The following is a 24,684-nucleotide window of genomic DNA, read 5'->3' on the forward strand; positions in this document are numbered from 1 at the left end:
CGCCGGCATCTCCACATCATGAACACTACTGGTCACAGACCTCGGAAAAAGACCCTTCGACTGCTACCCTCTGTCTCCTGTGGCCAAGCCAGTTTTCTACCCATCTAGCCACCTCTCCTTGTATCCCATGAGCCTTAACCTTCTTAACCAACCTGCCATGAGGGACTTTGTCAAATGCCTTACTGAAATCCATATAGACGACATCCACGGCCCTTCCTTCATCAACCGTTTTTGTCACTTCCTCAAAAAACTCCACCAAATTTGTAAGGCATGACCTCCCTCTTACAAAACCATTCTGTCTGTCACTAATGAGATTGTTCCGTTCTAAATGCGCATACATCCTGTCTCTCAGAATCCTCTCCAATAACAACTTATGAGGAGACACTGAGTAGACTGGGACTGTACTCATTGGAATTTAGAATGAGGGGGGATCTTATAGAAATATATAAAATTATGAAGGGAATAGATAAGGTAGAAGCAGGGAGGTTGTTTCCACTGGCGGGTGAAACTAGAACTAGGGGGCATAGCCTCAAAATAAGGGGGAGCAGACTTAGGACTGTGTTGATGAGGAACTTTTTCACCCAAAGAGTTGTGAATCTGTGGAATTCCATGCCCAGTGAAGCAGTTGAGGTTAACTCATTGAATGTTTTTAAGGCAAAGGTGGATAGATTTTTGAACAGTAAAAGAATTAAGGGTTATGGTGAGTGGGTGAGTAAGTGGAGTAGAGTCCACAAAAAGATCAGCCATGATCCTATTGAATGGCGGAACAGGCAAGAGGGGCCAGATGGCCTACTCCTGCTTCTAGTTCTTATGTTCTTATGTCCTCTCTCCACTGCTTGAACAGCCAGCCTCACAAGAACAACCAACTGTAGTGAAAGTGTCCATTTTGTATTTCTCATACTGGTCAATCTTAAGGCCGCTACAAGTAAGAAATGCTTTACAAAATTATGGATTTGTGCAGTGAACCCATGCCTAATTGAAATAGGCTGGAGAAGCTTAAGGCAAAAGTAGTCACCATCAATTTGTAAAGTTCAGAATGTCAACACATTCATCAAAGATGAGGTCAGGAACTCTGAGGCCTAATTCATAATGGAGGAGACAGTCTCAAAGGTCAATGCCCATGGATTTCGTTGTTTTTGAGATCATCTGTGTAATTTACCCTTTACTGTCACCACTTTTTCCTGTAACCATGTATGCCTAGCCCCTCAAGCATCTTAGTTAACTCTCCGCCCCTGGTATGACCTTACTCTTTCTTCCTTATGTTAATGTTCGTACAGGTATCGAAATGGACACATGTTAATAAAATGCTTTGGGTTGGTACAGAATTAATGAATCAATATTCCTCCATGTTGAATACAACTCGGAAGATGCATTGACGGTGGCAAGGGCACAGAATGTATTCTGGGTGGGAATTTCAATGTCCATCACCAAGAGTGGCATGGTAACATCACAACTGGCTGACATAAAGGACATAGATGCAAGAGTGGGTTTGCGGCAGCTGGCGGGAGAATCAACATGATGTAAAAACCACTTGACCTTGTCCTCACTAATCTACCTGTCACAGCAGTTGGTGGTTCAGTGATAGAATTCTTGCCTGCCACACAGGAGGCCCAGGTTCGATTCCTGGCCAATGCAAGACTGGTCTTATTCCTCTCCCTGTTCTTAAACCCAGCATGGTGACACAGTGGTTAGCACTGCTGCCTCACAATTCCAGGGTTCGATTCTGGCCTTGGGTGACTGTCTGTGTGGAGTTTGCATGCTCTGCCCGTGTCTGCATAGGTTTTCTCTGGGTGCTCTGGTTTTCTCCCACAGTCCAAATATGTGCAGGTTAGTGGACGGGCCATACTACATTGCCATTTAGTGCCCGAAGGGGTTACAGTGATAGGGCCTGGGTAAGATGCTCTGTCAGAGAGTCGGTGCAGACTCGATGGGCTGAATAGCTTCCTTCTGTATTGTACAGTTTCTATGATTTCTATGAATTACATCTGTCCATGACCACAGCTTCTACCACCTAGAAGGGCAAAGACAGCACATGGGTGGGAACACCACCTCATTCAAATTCCTCTCCAAGCCACACACCATCATGTCATGGAATTATATCACTGTTCCTTCATTGTGACTGGGTCAAAATCCTGGAATTCTCTAACAGCACTGTGGGTGGACCTACATCATATGAACTGCAGCAGTCCAAGATGACAGCTCACCACCACCTTCTCAAGGGCAATTAGGAATGGGCAATAAATGCTGGTCTAATCAGTGATGCCTATATCACATGGACAAATTTTTAAAAAGACCACCTGATAGAAGACTGGGACCTCAGCAGCAGCAGTAAGCACAGTGCCATGGAAAGAATTGCTGCCCGTTCTGGCTGGATGTATTTCTAGAAATGTCATTATGTAACCACCACCTTCCAACCTCCATGCCCCTGCACTTTCTCATTGCCTGCCTGACATATCCATTCTCAGAGTGCACTGCCTTCCCACACCAATTAAAAAGTAAGTACTCTTCATTACATGTAATAGACTAGATGATTCTTCAGCCAGTGAGCCTTTTCACATAATTCCATTGATTGTGACAACTATTCATCAAAGGTGGTGAAAGACAACGGGGATGATTTTGAGCCTGCATTCATCGTCCACAGGAATGATGTCAGGTGGCTTAGTATCAGGCAAAACCTGGACATAGTGAATGCCACCGGCGAGATCATGACTTCCGATTTTTGCCACCCCTCGCCGGTGATGTCATCAGGTTCACACCTATTAATTTAAATACATTCAAATAAATGTTCATATAATTAACATGCCCCCTCGCCATTTATTCAGAGGCGCACCTGTCGTGGGGATCCTTCCTGGTGCGTAAAGGTGAGTAGAGCCCCGGGGGAGAGGGACATGGCTAGGCAGTGCCCTGGCAATGCCCCCAGGACTGTCCCCTGGCATAGATTCACACGCATCTCCATTAAGGACGGTCACCTCAGCACCTCACTGTACTGCAAGCCCACAGATAACCTCACGATGCTCCACTTCTCCAGCTTCCACCCGAAACACGTTAAAGAAGCCATCCCCTACGGGCAAGCCCTCCGTATACACAGGATCTGCTCGGATGAGGAGGATCGCAACAGACACCTCCAGACGCTGAAAGATGCCCTCATAAGAACAGGATATGGTGCTCGACTCATCGATCGACAGTTCCGACGCGCCACAGCGAAAAACCGCACCGACCTCCTCAGAAGACAAACACGGGACACAGTGGACAGAGTACCCTTTGTCGTCCAGTACTTCCCCGGAGTGGAGAAGCTACGGCATCTCCTCCAGAGCCTTCAACATGTCATTGATGAAGATGAACATCTCGCCAAGGCCATCCCCACACCCCCACTTCTTGCCTTCAAACAACTGCACAACCTCAAACAGACCATTGTCTGCAGCAAACTACCCAGCCTTCAGGAGAACAGTGACCACGACACCACACAACCCTGCCACAGCAATCTCTGCAAGACGTGCCGGATCATCGACACGGATGCCATCATCTCACGTGAGAACACCATCTAGCAGGTACACGGTACCTACTCTTGCAACTCGGCCAACATTGTCTACCTGATACGCTGCAGGAAAGGGTGTCCCGAGGCATGGTACATTGGGGAAACCATGCAGACGCTACGACAACGGATGAATGAACACCGCTCGACAATCACCAGGCAAGACTGTTCTCTTCCTGTGGGGGAGCACTTCAGCGGTCACAGGCATTCAGCCTCTGATCTTCGGGTAAGCGTTCTCCAAGGCGGCCTTCATGACACACGACAGCGCAGAGTCGCTGAGCAGAAACTGATAGCCAAGTTCTGCACACATGAGGACGGCCTAAACCGGGATGTTGGGTTTATGTCACACTATCAGTAACCCCCACAGCTTGCCTCCTGAACTTGCAGAATCTCACTGGCTGTCCTGTCTGGAGACAATACACATCTCTCTAAGCTGTGCTTAATGCTCCCTCCACTCACATTGTCTGTATCTTTAAGACCTGGTTGGCGGTAGAGTTTCGCATTCTAATCTGTGCCCTGTTTGACAGCAGATTTCCACTCCATCTGACGAAGGAGCAGCGCTCTGAAAGCTAATGGCATTTGCTACCAAATAAACCTATTGGACTTTAACCTGGTGTTGTTAAAACTCTTACATAGATTGGCACTGCTAGGTCAGCACAATGCCAGGGGGTGAGTGCCAATTCCAATCAGGGTTGGGGGGAGCCACTGAGATCTCCATGGTGGGATGTGGAGCAGTGGGAGGTATGTGGAGGATCATTCATGTTCTGATTGGAGCGTCCATTAAACATGGCACTCTGATCTCAGTGCAGCCGGACTTTGCTGGCATGTTGAGGTCCTTGCCTCCCTCCACGATGACGTGATACTCGCCCAGCTGTATTTTGTGGCAGAATATTGTAAGATCTGGAGAGAACATGCCATTTTTCTCGCTGGAATTAATACTCTGCCATTTTTTGGTAAGATTTTGCCCAATGATATTTTTATTTAGCCCCACTCCATCTGACGAAGGAGCAGCGCTCTGAAAGCTAATGGCATTTGCTACCAAATAAACCTATTGGACTTTAACCTGGTGTTGTTAAAACTCAAAAAATGGCAGAGTATTAGGGCGGCACGGTAGCACAGTGGTTAGCACTGCTGCTTCACAGCTCCAGGGACCTGGGTTCGAATCCCGGCTCGAGTCACTGTCTGTGTGGAGTTTGCACATTCTCCTCGTGTCTGCGTGGGTTTCCTCCGGGTGCTCCGGTTTCCTCCCACAGTCCAAAGATGTGCGGGTTAGGTTGATTGGCCATGCTAAAATTGCCCCTTAGTGTCCTGGGATGCGTGGATTAGCGGGTAAAATATGTAGGGATATGGGGGTAGGGCCTGGGTGGGATTGTGGTCGGTGCAGACTCGATGGGCTGAATGGCCTCTTTCTGTACTGTAGGATTTCAATGATTTATCTCCCAATTTTTCTCCCTGCACTGCACTGGAGATTAATGTACATTTTCTGGGGCCTCCAGGACAATTCTGAAGGTGTGGCAACCACAAAACACTTTCTACTATTTAAATAATTACTTACTAAAATATTTTTACTTTAAAAATGCCTTCAGGGCTAAGTAAAATAATTTATGGTTTTGAATATGAATAGCACCAGGAGTAGGTGAAAAATAACAATTCATGATTTTTATTTAAGTAGCGTCAGGAGTGCATAAAAATAATAAATCATAGTTTTTATGGCCAAAAAGCTTCAAGGGTAGGTAATAATAATAAATCAATGAACATTAATTGAATAAACAATAACTTAAAAAGGTTCTTTGTTGGACTAAATATATAAATAGTTTTGGCAGAATTAGAGGTCCAATGAGTGTTCCGTCTGTTGATCTGGGCTTGCCTGGACTCATCTCCTGTTCAAGATGAATGCCTGCATTTTAGATGTGCAACGTTTGCAACCCCTGAGCAGAAAGTTACACAATTCAAGGGCCACGTTGGAACACTTTGCCACATTCAGGAGGGATCAACATTGTTGAATTTGATCTGCCCAAAAGTGGCTGGCAGACGACTGGGTCGCCATTAGCGACAGGATGGGAAGCATCAGGTGTTGGAAAGGGATTTGCCTGAGGAGCTGGATTTGTCAAATGATCCTGCTTGGACACCAGTGATGTGGGTGGAAAGGGTGACATTGGGAGGGAAATGATGAATGACTACAAGGCACAGAGGAGCAAGTGGTTACCCATGGGAGAAACAGTACTGACAGTAAGAATAGGCGAGTGTGATTGTGGAGGATTTAATAGTCAGGGGCTGAATAGTTTCATTTGCACACATCCAGAGTCTCAAGAGCTACGTTGACGCCTAGAGAGAATCAGAAGGCAAGGAAACTGGTTATCATAGTTGATGGCCAATATTTCAGCCCCACGACATTGATGCTAGAGTTTCTTATGGCACCACTTTCGATCCAACCATCTTCAGCTGTTTTATCAAATAGTTTCTCTCCATCATGATGTCAAAAATAGAGTGCGAGCTAATGAACACACAGGGCCCTATTTTACCATTTTGATTCTAATTGCTGGGCGGACTTGGAACTGGGAGTGTTTCAGATCCGATTTTTACATCCGTTCTCAGGTGCCCCCATACGCAGTCTGCCTGCAAAAATATTAGTGAGTCCAAATTGCGCTGCAGAAGCCTGTGGGCAGGGTTTAACATGCCCAAAACCCTGCAGCTCCGATCGACGCCTCCAACTGCGCATGCGCAGAAAGAAAATGATAGAATCCTGCTCCCCTGCCACCTCCCTCCTGGGCCAGATAATGCCTCCCTCTAACCCCCACAGACATTGCCCCACCCCCATAACATTTCTGATCCCCTTATCCCCCTCACAACCCTGCCACCCCAGACCAATCGTGGGCCTCTCCCCTCCTCCGATCTCAGGCAGAGTGGCAGTGGACCCCCCTTCCCCTCCACTGATCTTAGGCCGAATGGCAGTGGACCCCCTTTTACCCACAGTTGATCTCAGGCAGATGGCAGCGGACCCCCCCCCCTTTCCCTCCACTGATCTGAGGCAGAGTGGTTGGCTAATGAGGAGAGACTGAGTAGACTGGGGCTATACTCATTGGAATTCAGAAGAATGAGGGGAGATCTTATAGAAACATATAAGATTATGAAGGGAATAGATAAGATAGAAGCAGGAAAGTTGTTTCCATTGGCGGGTGAAACTAGAACTAGAGGGCATAGCCTCAAAATAAGGGGAAGCAGATTTAGGACTGAGTTGAGGAGGAACTTCTTCACACAAAGGGTTGTGAATCTGTGGAATTCCCTGCCCAGTGAAGCAGTTGAGGCTACCTCATTGAATGTTTTTAAGGCAAGGATAGATAAATTTTTGAACAGTAAAGGAATTAAGGGTTATGGTGAACCGGCGGGTAAGTGGAGCTGAGTCCACAAAAAGATCAGCCATGATCTTATTGAATGGTAGAGCAGGCTCGAGGGGCCAGATGGCCTACTCCTGCTTCTAGTTCTTATGAACCCACCTTTCCCCACCGATCTCAAGCAGAGAGTCGCCGGACCCACCTCTACCCTCCCCCCCACAACCCCCCCCCCGGCAAAATCTCAAGCAGAAAGCCGTCGGACACTTGGCACCTACCTCCTCACTAACTGGAGCGCCCGAATCAGACTTATATAGAGCATGTCTGTTTCGCGCCAATTCTGGATGGACGAATGCGTTGGTAAAGGGGGAAGTGCCGGTAAAGTTGGGCATGCAGCCCATTAAGTCAATTTAAATGCATGCAGTCCCGATCGCGGCCATTTTCTGGCCTTGGTAAAGGAGGAACTGGCATGGAGCGGGCGTGGATCGCGCTACTCATCTCACATCCAACTTTACCAAGTTTTCGCACCCAAAAATGGGCACAGTGCGATGGTAAAATTGGGCCCACAGTGTCCAGTTTCATTCACAATTCCTCAGGTAATGAAGCAGTCATGCCCACAAGTAACAACACCTGGACAGCATTCAGATTTGAACTGATTAGTGCCAAGAAACATTGTGCCACACAAGGCTAAACAACAATCATCTCCAATAAGAAAGCATCTAATGGCCTCAGAGACCTTTGCTATCAATATTCTGGAGGTTATTGATAATTAAAATCTCAATGGATGGTCACATCAATGTCATTGGTGCTGGAATTGGTCAGAGGCTGGGTACACTGTAGCAAATGGCTCACCTCCTGACTCCCCAAAGCCTTTTCACTATCTATAAAACAGAAGTATGATGGAATAATCTGGATGGATGGACAGTTGCAACACTCAAGAAGTGACACTATATTTAGGCTAAACAGCCTTCTTAATTAATACTTCACATTATACCACATTTCCATCAGCATATTATTTACTATCTATAGCAACTCACCAAGGTTTCTTTGAAAGCACCTCCTAAACATCAAAACCTCCACCACCTATAAAAGCAAAGGAACACCAACACCTTTGAGATCCCCTCAAGTCACACAGCCCTGACTTGGATTTTCTGATGCATCATTGTTCATTGTTCCTGCATCAAAATCCTGACATGTCGTACCTAATTCATGTGTGGCATGCCTTCATCACAGGGTCTGTCGCAATTCAAACTGAAGGTGCACCAACTTCTCAAGGGCAACTAGATGTTGGCCTTGTCTCCGCCACCCATGTCATTATTAAGGAAGGGACTGTCTTTCCAACAGATTCAGTTACAGTACTTTATAATTCAGTATCAGTAGCCTTGCAGCTTCCTAACAACTTCTCCATATTTAGATCTTCCATGATTCGAAGGTCTGAATTTTCACAGAGGCGGAAAGAGCATCCAGTTTAGCCAAAATGGTGAAGGAGCCTCGATTCCAATAGTGTCATCAGTAGACAATGAGAACTTTATTTAAATTAACCATGGCTCCTGAGTTCTGCCTATGGTGGATACTGGGTGACCTGGAGAGTGTAAGGCTGGTAGGTGAGGTAGTCATGGACTGGCATCATGTTGGCATAGGTTTATAAAGGACCGTGTGTTAAGTAGTGGGTCATAGGTTGACATGGAGGATGAGAGGCCATTGGACATGTTTGGGGGCATAAAGTGGCATGAGTTGGAATGGATGAGTTATGGGGGTTTATGAGGGGGGTGAGCGGGTGTGAGGGTTAGAGGGCTGTTCATGGATATATTTCTTATTTACCAGCTGCACAAAGTGCCAGGCCACCAAGATGGCTCATCCTGGCACCAAGTAGCCCTAGTGCCAGTCTCCACGCTCTTATCAGGGGCAGCAGGTCCAACTCCAGTTCTCACCTGCACCTGCCCCCCCCCAATCCTGGAATGAAAATCTGACTATATGAGCCACTAGATTTTAACACAGCAGCTGTAAAACGTGGAAATTTCAACTAATACTGATGCACAGCAAAACTTAAACCAGCTAAGGTTTTATTTATATTAATTCAAAAGTCCCACAAAAAATATCCAAAGATTGGTTTTAAATATTTAATTATCAGTTCACTTTTGATTTGTAAAGTGGGTACAAAATAAAAGAGTTTCTGAGTAAAACAACTGCACTGCTGGAACAAACTTTTCCAAAGATGTTTAACTTTTCAAAGCCTTGGTGGAAAACCTATTTTGAGATTCCTGCTATCGAAATAGCAGAGCTGTTCATTCAAAATGTTAGATCGGTTATGAGAATGTGAACCATCTAACCGTATGGCTAGATTTTCACACATCCGTTTCGAAGCATAGGGCCTGATTTTACCAAAGCTTCGTGCCCATTTTCGGGCACGAAATGGCGGTAAAGTTGGGCGTTGGGCCTTTAACGCGGTCTGCACCCGAATCCGAACAGATCGTGCCTTTACCGACACCCGATTCGACCCGCGCCCGAATCGAGCGGCCCAATGATTTAAATGCATTTGCATGCATTTGAATCGACTTAATGAACCACGCACCCAACTCTACTGCCATATCGCACTTTACCGTCTTCTGGCCCGATCCGCGTCCGCGCTGTTACCGACCTGCCAAATAAAAGTCTGAAGTCGCCGCTGCAGCCTCCGAAGAACGGGGTCAGAGACTGCCACGGCTCTCTGACCCAGGTCATCCCCTGGTCGGGGTGGGAGGAGGAGAGGGGGTGTGACGTCTCATCCCCTGGGGGGGGCGGGGGGAGAGGGGGTGTGATGTCTCATCCCCTGGGGGAGGGAGAGGGGGTGTGACGTTTCATCCTCTGGTCGGGGGGGGGGGCAGTTGGCTGCCAGTCTGCGGCCGATGCCTCCTGCCGGAGTGGACGTGCGGCCGTGCCATCCCACGAAACCTTCAGGATGAAGCGATTCCTCGCTAAGAAGATGAAGCAGAACCGGCCGATTCCACAGTGGCCAATTCCACAGTGTAAAGGGATACACCATCACTGGTACACTACCAGCCACAGATTACTCTTCCCTGCAGGGGCAAGAGAGTGGGAGAGATGGCTGTGATTGGTAGTGTACCAGTGATGGTGTATCCCTTTACACTGTGGAATCGGCCACTGTGGAATTGGCCGGTGCTGCTTCATCGTCTTAGCGTGGAATCGCTTCATCCTGAAGGTTTCGTGGGATGGCAGGAGAGATCGGCCGCAGACTGGCTGCCAATCCACGCCCCCCGACCAGAGGATGAGACGTCACACCCCCTCTCCTCCCCCCCCCGCCAGGGGATGATCGGTCACAGCCCCTCCCAACCCCCCACCCTCCCCCCCCAGGGAATGATCGGTCACAGCCCCTCCCACCCCCGACCAGAGGGTGAACGTCAGAGAGCCGCGTTCTGCATTTTCTTTCACGCCCGGGTGCACTCTGTCAGATTTTTTTCGAACTGCGCATGCGCAGTTCAGAGCTCCGATCGGTCTGCCAGCGCTAAGCCCTGGCCACGCCGCGGATATGGAGCAGGCAAAACGCGAATGGGCGCGCTGCAAAGAGGATTCCAGGCGCGGATCTATTTGATGCCCAGATTCGGCACTTAGGCTCAAAATGGTAAAATAGGGCCCATAGTTTGCTCTGTCACTAGAGAGCAAAAACTTAAAACAAATGTGTGTAACTGAAGCACTGGCTCTTGCTCCTCACCCCTGACTTCCAATTCCCTATTGAGCACATGGGTTCATGTACATAACATGCTTGTTTAGTAGAGGTGGTATCCTTTCTGGATGCAGGTAATGATCATCAGTCTCTGAGCGAGCCCTCCACCCCACTCCAAATGGCAGGCCTTGAGTGATCAGTGAGAAATGGGTGGCATTATCCCAGTCCCAGTCTTGTTAGGTTCGAAAATTAATCCACAACCAGTTCTAGCTTGTTCTGTTTTCTGACTCAGAGTTGAGTGTAACAGGATCTATTCTGACAAATGAAACACTCTGTCCTTTTCAAACTGAGTTTACCATTTGACTAACTGGTGTCTCCATGGAAAATTGTCTTTCCTAAAAACATTGCAAAAATCATTTGACTGTTTTGAAAAAACATTCTTTAGATATTTACATGACAGCTTGACCTCTCTATAAGACATGACTCAGGCCAATAGAAACTTTAAAGATACTAGCTACCTGCTTATGATAAATAACACATGGGATTGAAAAGGACAGCAGTTTCACATCATTGACCAATATCACAATGAAGGAAATGTTAATATTTGGAGAGAACTTTCCCAGGGTGTGCAAAATGAATGCCTTGAAGAAAGCTATGCTGACATGCCTGTTGCCTTAAGGTGATAAAGGTTAATGTTACCTAGAAATGAAAAGTGACTTTCTCCTTTCTGTGTCAGCTCATGTTCTAAACCTTGCTCGTCATTCAGTCAGATCACGGGTAACATCAATTCCATGTACTTGCCTTTGCTCCGCAATCTCTTGACACACTAAGAATCTATCAATCTCAGTCTTGACTGTTTCAATTGACCCAGCATCCACAAACTTTACAGGGAACGTGCTCTAAGTTTCCAATACCTTTTGTGTGCAATAATGCTTCCTGATTTCACTCCTTTATGGTCTATCTCTGATTTTAATTTATGCCTCCTTGTTCCAGATTCCCTCACCAGAAGAAATTGTTTCTCTATAACTACCCTTACGAATCCTTCAGTCTGGCCTATTGCATTCGCTGCTGCCAATACGGTCTACTCTACATCGGAGAGACCAAATGCAGACTGTGTGACTGTTTTTGGGAACACCTTCAGTCCGTCCGCAAGCAAGTTGCTTGCCACTTCAACACACCACCCTGGTCTTCTGTCCACATGTCCGTCCTTGACCTTTTGCAATGTTCTAGTGAATCCCAACACAAACTCTAGGAACAGCACATCATCTTCCAGTTGGGCACTTTACAGTTTTCCGGACTGAACATTGAGTTTAACAACTGCAGAGCATGAGCTCTCCCCTCCACCACCCCTTTTCCATTTATTTTATTTCATTTCTTTTTTTCATCTCATTCATCCATTTTTATCACCCTTTATTTTCACTTCCATTTTTCCACTTCTCCATTCTTGCTCTCCCAAACTTGAAACATTGGCTCTATTCTCTCTGTCTCGATGCTGTCAGACTTGCTGAGATTTTCCAGCATTTTCTATTTTTGTTTCAGATTCCAGCATCTGCAGTATTTTTCTTTTATCTTATGAATCCTTTGTCAGTTTAAACACTTCAAACAACCTTCTAAACTTGGGAAGAAAAGCCAAGTTTAGATGACTCATCCTAATAATTTAAGACTTTATGACATGTATCTGCACTGCACTGCCCACCAAGTTGTTTCTTGAGGTTCCATACTCAAAACTAAATGCAATACCCTAGACAGGGTTTCATGCATTACCCTGAATTCTAAACCATTCAACACAAATTCCACTTTCACATTTATGTACATGGATACCCAAATCCTGTTGCCTCCTCCACAGCTCCTGGTCTATGAGGAAAATATCCGGATTTGTTTTTCTCAATAAATGCACTGACTGCTCGCAAAGGCTGCTGGCATACAGACTGTTAATGAAGCCTGGGCTGCCCTCTGGCCTCCTTTTGGGTCATGAGCTGTTTGCGCTGCACTGATTTATGAGTCAGAATTCAGTTCAGATGAATTCCCATCCTCAGAACGCTCCATAACTCCAGGCATCGCCCAGCATGCAGCAAAAATCTTTTTCTATCCCTCAAAAGGGGCGGCCAGATATTTGAAAAACCACAAGTAATCCTCGACCAGTTAGCATTAAAACCCAAACTCAGGATTTAACAAATGTGGCTATCCTCTTTCTCTCTGTCCCATAATTGTATTTTATCCAAAGGCTTGATCACCAAAGCAATCAGGGTAACATGAGAGGCCAAGAAATGACATCACTGGTTATTATTTAAGGAGAATGGGATTTTTGGTATGTATTCTGCAGTTAACAGTCTGCCCAGATGTCTTCAATTTTACTTCTAATACATTAACACATATATTTAGACAAAAAGTTTAAATCTGAAATGTTACTGAATGAGTAACAAAGAATGATGAGAAAAGTTATTCTTTCTTCTTTGTTTCTGTGATTTGTTGCCAATAATGAGATTTGGAAATCCATAACTGCTCATTTCCGATGATGAATGTCAGGTTCAGAACAACAGGAAGGCACAATATATAATTATTTTGCTTGTTTTCCTTATTTCCACAAATCAGTATGACTATATCACTCAGAAGCAATACTCCTGCTTTGTTTTGAGCTAACACACATTAATCTGTGATTCTGTTTTCATGCACTAGCCTAGATTTTTGGCACAGCTGCCTGCATAAGTCAGCCAGGGTGTGACTTCTGTCCACTCAACTAACCCAAAAGAGCAAATATTCCAATGTTTGGTTAATTTCAACATTCTAGGTAGGCTCCTGACTTTGTCAATTTTTCTAGTTAGGCATTTAATAAATTCAAAAGCAGGAAAGTAGTGTGCTATTGCACGATTTAAATGCTTGTAGCAAAGGACATTAAACATCACCTTACAGGTTTGTTTCTTGGAAATTGGATTGTGGATCTTTATAAAATATCTCGGTGGTCAGCTGCAAGATGCAAGTACTGCTGTCCTGAATTACAGCAAGAAGGAAAGTTCAACTTCGGACAAAATGGAGAAAGCTTGCAAAAGATACTGACCAGATTCAGTACAAGAAGGTGGCCACGGTACTCGGTGTCAATGCACAATCCCAAAGATGCCAGTTCTTAACCACAAAAAGTTTCATGATCAAGCAAAGCAGAAAGAGGTAACCATTCCTTCCAAAATGCATGAACTTAATGCATTGAAGTGCTGTCCATTATAATACATCAGGCAGCTTTTTACTGCCTTAGCCTAGCAAGGGTTCCTCACCTTTTTTTAAATACTTTTTTTGGTATATATCAGTACTGTATTTCTAATCAAAAAAAAAACATGGTCCCCACATGAGGGATAATGAAGATCCAAACTGACCAGACAAAACTTTGCAGCTCACCTTGGGTTCGATCAAACAAGATCCCTGACAAGGCAGTATGAAAAGCTCACAAACAAAGGGTCAAAGGGATGTCACATTATTTACTGGAAGAGGATGCACAAAGACTCCAGATGTAGTGGGTTGAAGTCCAAGTGGGGCATGGGCACCTCACTGTTGATGGGTTGAATTGAGGAACAAACTTCTTTTTGAGGCTGCTAGCCTTTTCTCTTTAGGTTACTGACATCCTGCACAGTCTAGTGAACACAGTAAGGAGTCTAACAACACCAGGTTAAAGTCCAACAGGTTTATTTGGTAGCAAACGCCACTAGCTTTCGGAGCACTGCTCCTTCGTCAGATGGAGTGGAAATCTGCTCTCAAACAGGGCACAGCGACACAAAATCAAGTTACAGAATACTGATTAGAATGCAAATTTCTACAGTCAACCAGGTCTTAAAGATACAGACAATGTGAGTTGAGGGAGCATTAAGCACAGGTTAAGGAGATGTGTATTGTCTCCAGACAGGACAGCCAGTGAGTCCACATCAGTCTAGTGAAGACAGGAAGGCTGGATGGAGTGCTATGAGTGTGCTAGACTGACATTTAAATATGGCACTGAGATTTTCAGACCTGTTCAGCTGAGGGCGGGCAGATGAATCAGCTGCCAGCCTGGCAGGAGAGTCTGAGGCAAACTCACTTGTGCATAATTAACAAGCTGCTAAACACAGAATCTGGTGTGGGATCCTGCCATTCTGCTCGGCTGGACAGGCACCTCTGGAGCTGTCTATCATCACACAGCCTCAAAATAGGAGAATGCCACCAATTATCTTTGCTGATATATGAATTAATCTTTGGAGCACTGCCATCAATTGTGGAACAGGATTAGACCATTGAGCCGCCTCCTGCATTCAATCAGATCATGACAGATCAAATCTCTCTTTGCTCCATATCCCACGGGTACCCTTCCTAACAAAACTCTTATCAGTCTCAGGCTTGAAAGATTCAGTGTTGGAAAAGGCCAAGGGAAAAAGTGGAAGCAAAATAAAAGCAAAATCACCCACTAAGTGGGAAATACCCACTTGATAATAATTAACTTCCATGTTTTACATTACTGTGTTATGTTAGATTCCCAGGCACCACAGCTTGCCTTCAAATTTATCATTTACAAACAATATATTTTATCATCCTTCGTCTTTTATATTGGTATGCCTTACAGAATGTTTATTATTAACAGCAATTGAATTTCGCCATGAGTGAGAAATTAATAATAAAATTGTGAGCAGATTTTAAAATATGAAGACTTTGGTTAAGATGCTGCAAAAGTATTATCAGCAAAAACACTGCTCCACTTATACAGCAGTAGATCCTCAAAGGGTCATGAGTTCTAAACCTCGCCTTTACACACAGCTGAAGGATGTGCACAAAGCCCTTGCAGTGCTGCTGGGGTCCAAGTGCACTCAGCTCACTTCCAGCTGAAGGATGTGCACAAAGCCCTTGCAAATTGCACTGCTGCAACCTCTCAACTTTTCAAGGAGTTGTGATTGTGGGCAACGTGGGGCTGGGGGAATTGTGGGGGGCTGTGATTGTGGGGAGCATGTGGCTAGGGGAATTGGAGGGTCTGTGATTGTGGGGAGCATGTGGCTGGGGGGATTGGCTGTGACTGTTGATGTGCTAGGGGCAAGCAGCGTTCCTTAACCTCTACATGTGTTCCTCTCCATCTCCCCCACCCCCACTTCAGAGTGACGAGATGGCTTTTGTGATGCAACCAATCGATCTTGCTGTTCTTTTGGTTGCTGCTGGAGCTGAGGAGGAGGAGCTGGAAGAAGAATTGCGGGCACAGGAGGCCCGGGCCTTACCACTTGCAGGAGTAGAGGGAGACGACCACCAGAGCAGGAGGTGGCTGCCATTCACCCAGAGTGGGGGCGCAGGAGGAGGAGGGAGCAGAGACCCCGACAGTTCCGTGCACGAGTATCATTTGAACAGATGTCGGACACTGTGTGCAGCCAACGTCTCCACCTCCAAAAGGAGGCAGTGCAACATCTGTGCAACCTATTGCAGGACCTGCGTCCTACCCATAGTGGTCGAGCCCTCTGCAATGGCCACATGAGTCGGGGGTCACCTCTCAATGGCCGCAGCAAGTGTCCCTTGAGACATGCTCTGCAACCCTTCAGCCACGACCCTTTGCAACTAGGCCACGTTCTCAAGGGCTGCTGCCGTAGCCCACTCCCAGATTCAAGTCCGCCAAGCACTTAGAATCAAAATGGTAAAATAGAGCCCTCAATTTACACAAAGCAGGACAGTGAATAATACAAGTTCAAGTCTCTCACTGTCCGCTGGTTCCAGTATTACTTTAAGGTTTGGATTTGAGGCTTTTGGGTGTTTGACCTCAGAATATAGTTGAACATTCATCCCAAATTAATTTTCCGTTTACACATATGGTTCCTTTCTAGACTCCATTGTCATCAAGTACCTTGCTTCAGCCAGGAGTTTGGAATGGTTCAAACTGGAAAATTCAATGCAATCCATGTAAGTAAAAACTATACCAGAGTACAGACAAAACCCTGGAGACAGCATATTGGCCAAGCAGTGTGCTTTTCCAAGTGTACTGATTAAACTGTAGTTACGAGACGGAGCATATGCTAGGGAGCAGACCATAAGCAAACACATTGACACTGCTTTTAATCGCAAGCAGGTTACAAGGCAACTGGGGTTGCTGGGACAGTAGTGACTACAAAACATGCTCACTATTCTAAGTTTCAGGCCCCATGGCATTTTTTAACTCTTGGGGCTCAATTAAATGCTGTTAGTCTGAGGCAGAATTTAATGCTCTCCCTGCTGTGGTGAGTTTGGTGGTGGGGGGTGGAGTTTAATCAAATGGGAGCATAGCAAGTGGGCACTCTGTCGTCTTCCTGCCTCCGCCCTGATTCAATCCACAGCTGGAAGGCTCGTGGGTGGCTTTTCCACCCAGCCGACAATTGAAGCAGTTAAGTGGGCAGTTAAGCGATGCCTACTTAATGACCTCATCTCTCCACCAATGGCATCCATCTAGTGGTGGACGGGAGACTCGCCATCCGGGAAGTCCTAAAAGCAAATCTTGTTGGTGTTGCTTGCGGGTGGCTAAAACGGTCCAGTGTTGTCATGCACACACTCAAACACATACACATGCATGCAACTGCGCACCCCCACCCCCCCCCCCCCCCCACTTCACCCTGCTCTAAGCCTTTATCTGATCAATTTTTGTTTTTATACTTTTCCAATTCAATCAAATCAAGTCCAATGCAGAGTCTCAACAAGTTGAGACATTTCCGATCCAAGCTGACAAGACAGGGTATGCAACCCTTTACCCTGCCTTGGGCCTGATCTACATGAGCCAACCTGATTGGAGGAGGCACAGGTCTTCCTCCTCCAAGGCTTGATCTCATTTGCATCTTAGCCAAAAGGCCGAGATGCTGCTTTTAAAAATTGCTTCATATGAAAATGAAGCTTAAATGCAACCCAGTGGCCACTACCAAGTGCAGCATCAGCAAACCACACTTTTTTTTAATACTTTTCCAATTCAATCAAATCAAATCCAATTCAGAGTCTCAACAAGTTGAGACATTTCAGATCCAGGCTGACAAGACAGGACGGGAGACCAAAACCACCCTGTCCTGGGCCTGATCTACATGAGTCAAGCTGATTGGAGAAGGGGGAGGATCCTCCTCCAAGACTTGAGCTCATTTGCATCTTAGCCAAAAGGCCGAGATGCCGCTTTTAAAAATTGCTTCATATGAAACATATGAAGCACCAGCGCAACCCAATGACCTCGACCAAGCACGGCCGACAATGGGGTGCCGTCCATACACTTGATCTTAGCCAAGAGGCCGAGCAGACCACACTTGACCTTAGCCAAAAGAACATAAGAAATAGGAGCAGGAGTAGGCCATCTACCCCCACGAGCCTGCCCCGCCATTCAATAAGATCATGGCTGATCTGACGTGGATCAGTACCACTTACCCGCCTGATCCCCATAACCCTTAATTCCCTTACCGATCAGGAATCCATCCATCCGCGCTTTAAACATATTCAGCGAGGTAGCCTCCACCACCTCAGTGGGCAGAGAATTCCAGAGATTCACCACCCTCTGGGAGAAGAAGTTCCTCCTCAACTCTGTCTTAAACCGACCCCCCTTTATTTTGAGGCTGTGTCCTCTAGTTTTAACAAAAGGCCGAGAAGATCAATTGCTTCTTGTGAAGGTGGCTATGAGCAAATTGACATTTCCTGTACGACAACAGTGACTACACTTCAAAGGTACCCTTTTGACTATAAATGCGCTTTGGGACATCCTGGGGCTACATCACAGCAGGTGTTTCTACTTTTCTTTCTTTCATGCAGGGAAAAATCAGCCGGTCAGCATGCAGTTTAATGACAGATAAGAGGGTTTTGGATTGGTCTTGGAGGAAGTAGCAAATAGTCCAGGTAGGAGAGGTTGTGATTTGCATTACGTAGCTTGTAGGAGTTGTCCTGTTTCTCCTAGCCTTACATTTACCTCGATGGGCCTTTACATCCTTCCCATCAGCTGCTGACCTCTTTGAACCTAACAGAAAAGTTGCAGTAGCAAATGCAATTGGGCTTTGATTGGTGCCTTCAGTCTCTGATTTGCATTTGTAAATCAGGCTCTTCCCTAGGTTCATCACCAACAAATCTAGCAATGTTAAAATCAAAGAATATCAGCAAAGGAGTTGGAAATGGTGTCATTCCATTTGAACTAATTGACCACTCATTGCTGCATAGAAATTAAATCTAACACTCTCTCTCATCATTGATTATCTTTCTGGGACAAGGCAGCAGGAAACCAGCGACATCTGAGATTTAATTAGTCAGGGCCTCGTGCAAAGGCAGAAAACACTCAATTACAGTAAGAGCTAAATTACAGCTCAGAGTGTTAAGTTTCTGTACATTCAGTCAACCGCAGAGATACTGTGGGCAGGAAAAATCGGGAATCTTTCCCAGGGCTGACAGTGATCCGGGGAAGGGACAGAGTGTGAGGACACGGGGAGGGAGGGACGGGGACTGGCGAGGAGGGGGGGGGAGGTGGGGGGACAGAAAGTGAGCCAGTGGGGGAAGGGACAGACTGTGAAATGGGGGAGGGGACAGACTGTGAGCTGGGGGCGGGGGAGCAGACTATGAGCCGGGGGAAAGGTACAAACTGTGAATGTGGGAAAGGAACAAATTGTGAGCCCAGGGGAAGGGACAAATTGTGATAAAGGAGAAGGGACAGACTGTGAAACAGGGGAAGGCACAGTAAGAGTTTTAACAACACTAGGTTAAAGTCCAACAGGTTTATTTGGTAGCAAATGCCATTAGCTTTCGGAGCGCTGCTCCTTTGTCAGATGGAGTGGAAATCTGCTCGCAAACAAGGCACACAGAAGGTGTCTCTGTGTGCCTTGTGTGCGAACAGATATCCACTCCATCTGACGAAGGAGCAGCGCTCCGAAAGCTAATGGCATTTGCTACCAAATAAACCTGTTGGACTTTAACCTGGTGTTGTTAAAACTCTTACTGTGTTTACCCCAGTCCAATGCCGGCATCTCCACATCATAACAGGGGAAGGGACAGACTGTGAAACAGGGGAGGAGACAGACTATGAACAGGGGAGGAGACAGACAATGAAACAGGGGAGGGAACAGACTGTAAGTCAGGGGGAAAAGGACACACTGTGAAAAAGTGGAAGGGACTGTGAAACAGGGGAGGGGACAGACTATGAGCAGGGGGAAGGGGCAGACTGTGAGCCAGGTCGGTTGCAACCTGCCTTGTGATTCCTGGGAAGCATCATTGCTATTCCTGACCCCACAATGGAAAACCTTTTCAATATTTATATTTATATATAACAGGGCCGAAGGGCCTGTTCCTGTGCTGTATTGTTCTTTATTTCCACCAGTTGCCAGGATGCTTCTATATCAGCCTGGCAGGAATCAATTAGGGTTCCACTTGATGCCACAGGAACCCTGCAGATTAAAATTGGAAATTAATTCCAAACAAGTATAAAATACTGTTTGATTTTATCTCTCCTGATTTCCACCTAGCAAGTAAACATCGACACCAGTATATTCATCCAAGTATGTTAAATTGCCACAATTGAAATAATGATTCCGAATTTAATGTTGATGACGGGGCTCTCATCCACTGTGTGGAGAACTAGTTGGAGCCACACATTCCTTCATTTGGGGAGGTTCCGATGGAGTAAAAGTTTGTCAGGCAAATAACTGGCCAACGCTGCACTTTCCCCAAGAATTAGGAAGTTGGGCACAGAAATTGCACCCACTGAGAGTTGCTAGTCAGAGGCCACCAGCTGTCCATTGCTAGTCAGAGGGACCGGGAGCCAGTAATGCATACACCAGGGACCTAGGACTAACAAGAGACCAGGGCCTCAGATGTGAGGGACAGACAGATGTCACAGGGCAAGAGTTACTTGCTCCCTCACCACCACTGCCTAATGTATTCAGCAGATGCTGTGGATATATTCATCACAGCATCTCAGGTACAGTGTAATGATCAGGTGCTAAAATTGTGACAGAGCATTGTACTTATGCTGCTACAATCATGATTATGAGGAAGGAAAATAACTAGGTTTCTCATCAATAATTGCGATTGAGTGAACTTTGCTGGGTGTAGGTCAATTCATGCATGACTTGATAAAGTTCAAGCATAGTCACTAGCTTTGGAACCATTCTTTGACAAGAGATCAAAGGGAAATTGGAGATAAAATAAAAATATAAAAAAAGTGAAGTGGAAAGTTTCTGAAAGCTTTGTGATTGTGATGTTTAATTGTGTGATAGCAGTGGCAAGTTTGTATCCCAGTTACCTTAGCTGGCATTCAAATTTACTAATTACAGACTTTTCAGCCAGGTAGCTATAGCCTTACAAACAGAAGAAAAGTCATTATCAGCATAAGCAAGTAAAAGTGTCGGATCTGTTCAAGGAGTCTTTTGTCTAACCATTTATCAGACAAGTAGATGAATGATACATAGAGGCGAGCAATTATAGTGGAGTTATATTCCCATATTGCAAAAGTGCAGCTGTGTGTAACATTAGTCAACAATACCTGTAAACTTCTGCTTGGTATCAGGTTTGTGCACTGGTTCTGAGCTGATGATGGAGGAACTATCTGATAGAGGATCAGATTCTGCATAAGAGAACAAAAGAAATCAAAAATGTAACAGTTAAAAATGTATTTCATGAGTGCATTTAAATTCAATGTGACTCAAAAGAAGGAACAAAATGTTGGGAACGTATTTCAATTTGGAAAAACTGCAAATATCTTATTTGTATACATGCAACAGCAAAGCTTTAAGACATTACAATACATTTAATGATCAAGTTTATATTTAAGGCACAATGCAATACATTGATCAAGTAGTGCGTTTTATATAAGCAATGATTTGAACTTCATTGGAAAGGCACATTTGATGAATCAGCAATGTTTGAATTCCATGAAACATGCAAAATTTTCTTCATATAATATATTGGCAAGGCGCTTAAAACATAAGGTACACATTGCATTGGCTACTTGACACACTCCGTGTATTAATTAAAAGTGTGTATTGAATTCCAAACAAAACACAGTGCATTGACAACTAAAGCATTGCAAAGGAAAGCAATATAGTACGTGTACTTATGAATAGCAGAGCAGTACAACATTTATATCCAAGCACAGGCTGGCATCACTTCAGCTAATATTTAAAAACTGATAAACCTCACTGGTGTCCTTTACAGACTGACATCTCTCACAGATTGATCCAACCTGAAACTATTTTCTGTAACATCGCACCTCTTTACCAAATCAAAATGTAATGCAACAAAACATCCAAAACTCTGAACCTAGTCTTCCGACATCCCCATCTTTTCTTTCAGATCTTTTTGCAGAAACAATCTTTTTACATTTTATCTCAACAATTAATTGTTGCACCTACTTAGAAGAAATGCAGGAGGTTTATTAATAGATGGATTATATTAGTGCTACACAAATTGTGAAAGTGGATTATTGAACATGTGATCAGTGGATGATGATTAATGGATGGTTATGTAGAGTTCTGCATAATATTGCATGGCAACAGTCAAACCCATGCAGGGATTTTTAGAAATACCTGTCAGATGCTTCTTCCCAGTGCTACCAAATTGAGGTTGAACAGGGGTTGGACTGCGCACATGTGGGGTGTCAGAGGTTGAAAGCCCATGGTCTGTGAATGATAAAAAATACTTCTATCATCTCTCATCAAAATCCGAGCAGTACTGAATTTAATATCTATGGATTTGCTGTTCCAGTGGTGGAATTTGCTTACTGTTGCATCTATGAAAGCACTGTTCATATTCCATCCATTCCAGTCACAATGTACTGACCATATGATTTACAAAGAATTATAAGCTTCAAACGAGATGGTGAGCTGAAGAGCCAATTCAGTATCATTCAATATCCCTCACTAAAGAATAATAGTGATTTGACAAGAGCTATTCAGGCTATAGTCACCCTTTGGAAGACCCAACATTGGTTAAGTGAAACATTTCACAAGGAGCACAATCACCAAGCCCAGTGATATGCATAAATTATTAAAAAATCAGCATACCTCAGGCATATATTATAAAATATCAATAAGATGGATGGCACACTGATCTTCTAACATATTTCATGCAAATGCAACAAAAGACTCTGCAAGACATTGTGTAATAGTGAGACCATAAATGCAACGTTGAATGTAATAAATTAAGTGAATTTATCATATATATATGTGGGAAAACAGCAAATATCTTATTTGCATACATGCAACAGCAAAGCTTTAAGACACTACAATACATTTAAGAATCAAGTTTATATTTAAAGCACAATGCAATACATTGATCAAGTAGTGCAATTTATATAAGCAATGATTTGAACTTCATTAGAAAGGCACATTTGATGAATCAGCAATGTTTGAATTCCATGAAATATATGGTACACTCAGTGATATCATAGCAACATGCATCAATTTTCAGAATATTGATCAGGAAATATATTTTATGCTCTTTTATTTCTAAAGTTCATGACCAGGCAACATGGGAATAAGCAAAGTCCATAAAAGCTAGCAACATGATGCAACTTGGCACATATTCAAACAACAACAATGAACAAACTACATGCAAGTTATAGTGCACGAATTGCCTAGTACATTTTGAATTACTATTCATTATTGGAAGAAAAAAGAGTTTATAAGTGAAAACGTAGCTTAACATTTAGGACACAAGAGCTAAATTTCACATTTAACTATTCTTTTTGGTCTCAATTTGGGTCAATATTGAGGTTGACCTCTGGCTTGATAACACTGTTATTGCTAAACAATCATAGAGACCTTTATGACCAACATCATCTGCATCACCTTCGATCTATATTTATGCTTAACATTCTAGTTTTTATATTTCCTTCAAATACTACAAACAGCACTGAAGATAATGGTTTAAAATAAAACTGTAGTTTGTTTAAAAAATCATTTAGTTATTGAATAAATGTGTAATACAAGGCAGTTTCACAAAACGTTACAACAGCATCAGGAACCATGTTAGGGATATTTACTGCAATTACCTGTCAAATACTTGTCCTCTATGTTATCAAACGCAGGTTGTTGGCTCTGAATGAACATATACGGAATGCCAGAGGTTGGCAGTTTATGCTCTGTAAGGCATAACAAAGAAACCAAATACATACCTTTGTGTCGTTCACTAAAACACTAATATTATCAAGCTTGGCTCTCTCTAACTTACGGAAGTATATTTATGCCTTTTTTATTGGTCAGTTCCATGTGATTCATACAAACATATTAACAAGTGACTTAAAGACTGCTTTCAAAAAAAGAGTAATATCTTAAGTCAAGAAACAAGACAGGATTTCTCTCTGCCTTTCTGCCTGTTTAGCAGCAGTACTAGGATGGAACGTTTTGCCATTTCTGCTCTCAATGTGTCTTATCATTGTCTCAACCAAACACTGAATCTCTCTGCCCAAGTGAGCAGGATATGCTTATTTAAAAAAGGTGATAAAGAGTGAATGATACAATGGACCATGTTTTGCAGTTAAGGAAAATCAGTTTTGCTCTTCCTGGGAATTCTTCAATATGATTGGCTGCCAAATCTGACTGATGGCATTGCTGTTGCTGGTTGCCAGAAATGCCCTTGAGCTAATGCGAGAATCAAAATACTGTCAATAAAGGGGAAATTTAGGTTACGGAGATCATGATATCTTTGTGGGTTTTTTGTTGCTGACAGCAAACTTTGCACACCAGTCAATCACATCAGCATTCAATTGTTATCCACCACTGCTCTGTGACAGGGTTAAGGAGAAGAAAAGTTAAATGGCTCCAGTAGTAACATTTTTGAGGAAGATATTCCAGCAATGAATCTTACCATTGCTATTTCTAGACCACGATAACAATTTGTATGTTGATAAAGCACCTTTAATGTAATGAAATGAACAAAGGCATTTCACAGGGGCATTTAAAGCAAAATAAGATATCGAGCCACATTGGATATTAGAGCAGGTGACTAAAAGCTTTGTCAAAGAGGTAAGCTTTAACAAGTGTCTTAAAGGAATAAAGCTAGGTGGAAAGATTTGAAGAAGAAATTTCAGCCCGCAGGCCAAGGCATCAGAAGTTATGACCGCCAATGGTGCAGGAGTTTAAATTAGCAATGCACAAGAGGACAGATAAAGAGGAGCTGCAGAAATCTTGTCGGGCTGATTGAGATTACTAAAATAGGGAGTGGACAGGTCATGGAGGGATTTGAAAACAAGGGTGAGA

At 44.2% G+C, this 24,684-nt stretch overlaps 1 protein-coding gene and 1 non-coding gene across 2 annotated transcripts in view; one reads left to right on the forward strand and one right to left on the reverse strand.

The window, feature by feature from the left end:
• The window catches only part of abi3bpa (ABI family, member 3 (NESH) binding protein a), a 189,068-nt gene that overhangs the window by 79,331 nt on the left and 85,053 nt on the right, over nucleotides 1-24,684 (reverse strand). The window contains exons 22-24 of the mRNA XM_078232889.1: nucleotides 23,478-23,567; nucleotides 22,012-22,104; nucleotides 20,970-21,050 (exon numbers count right to left, since the gene is read on the reverse strand). Of these exons, the coding sequence (XP_078089015.1) occupies nucleotides 20,970-21,050; nucleotides 22,012-22,104; nucleotides 23,478-23,567 (264 nt within the window). The remainder of the gene's footprint in view (nucleotides 1-20,969; nucleotides 21,051-22,011; nucleotides 22,105-23,477; nucleotides 23,568-24,684) is intronic.
• Nucleotides 1,564-1,635, forward strand: trnag-gcc (transfer RNA glycine (anticodon GCC)). Its single transcript has one exon. It is a non-coding gene; the product is annotated as a tRNA-Gly (tRNA).

This window comes from Mustelus asterias, chromosome 17 (assembly GCF_964213995.1).
Source record: "Mustelus asterias chromosome 17, sMusAst1.hap1.1, whole genome shotgun sequence".
In the NCBI taxonomy this organism is placed as follows: Eukaryota; Metazoa; Chordata; class Chondrichthyes; order Carcharhiniformes; family Triakidae; genus Mustelus; species Mustelus asterias.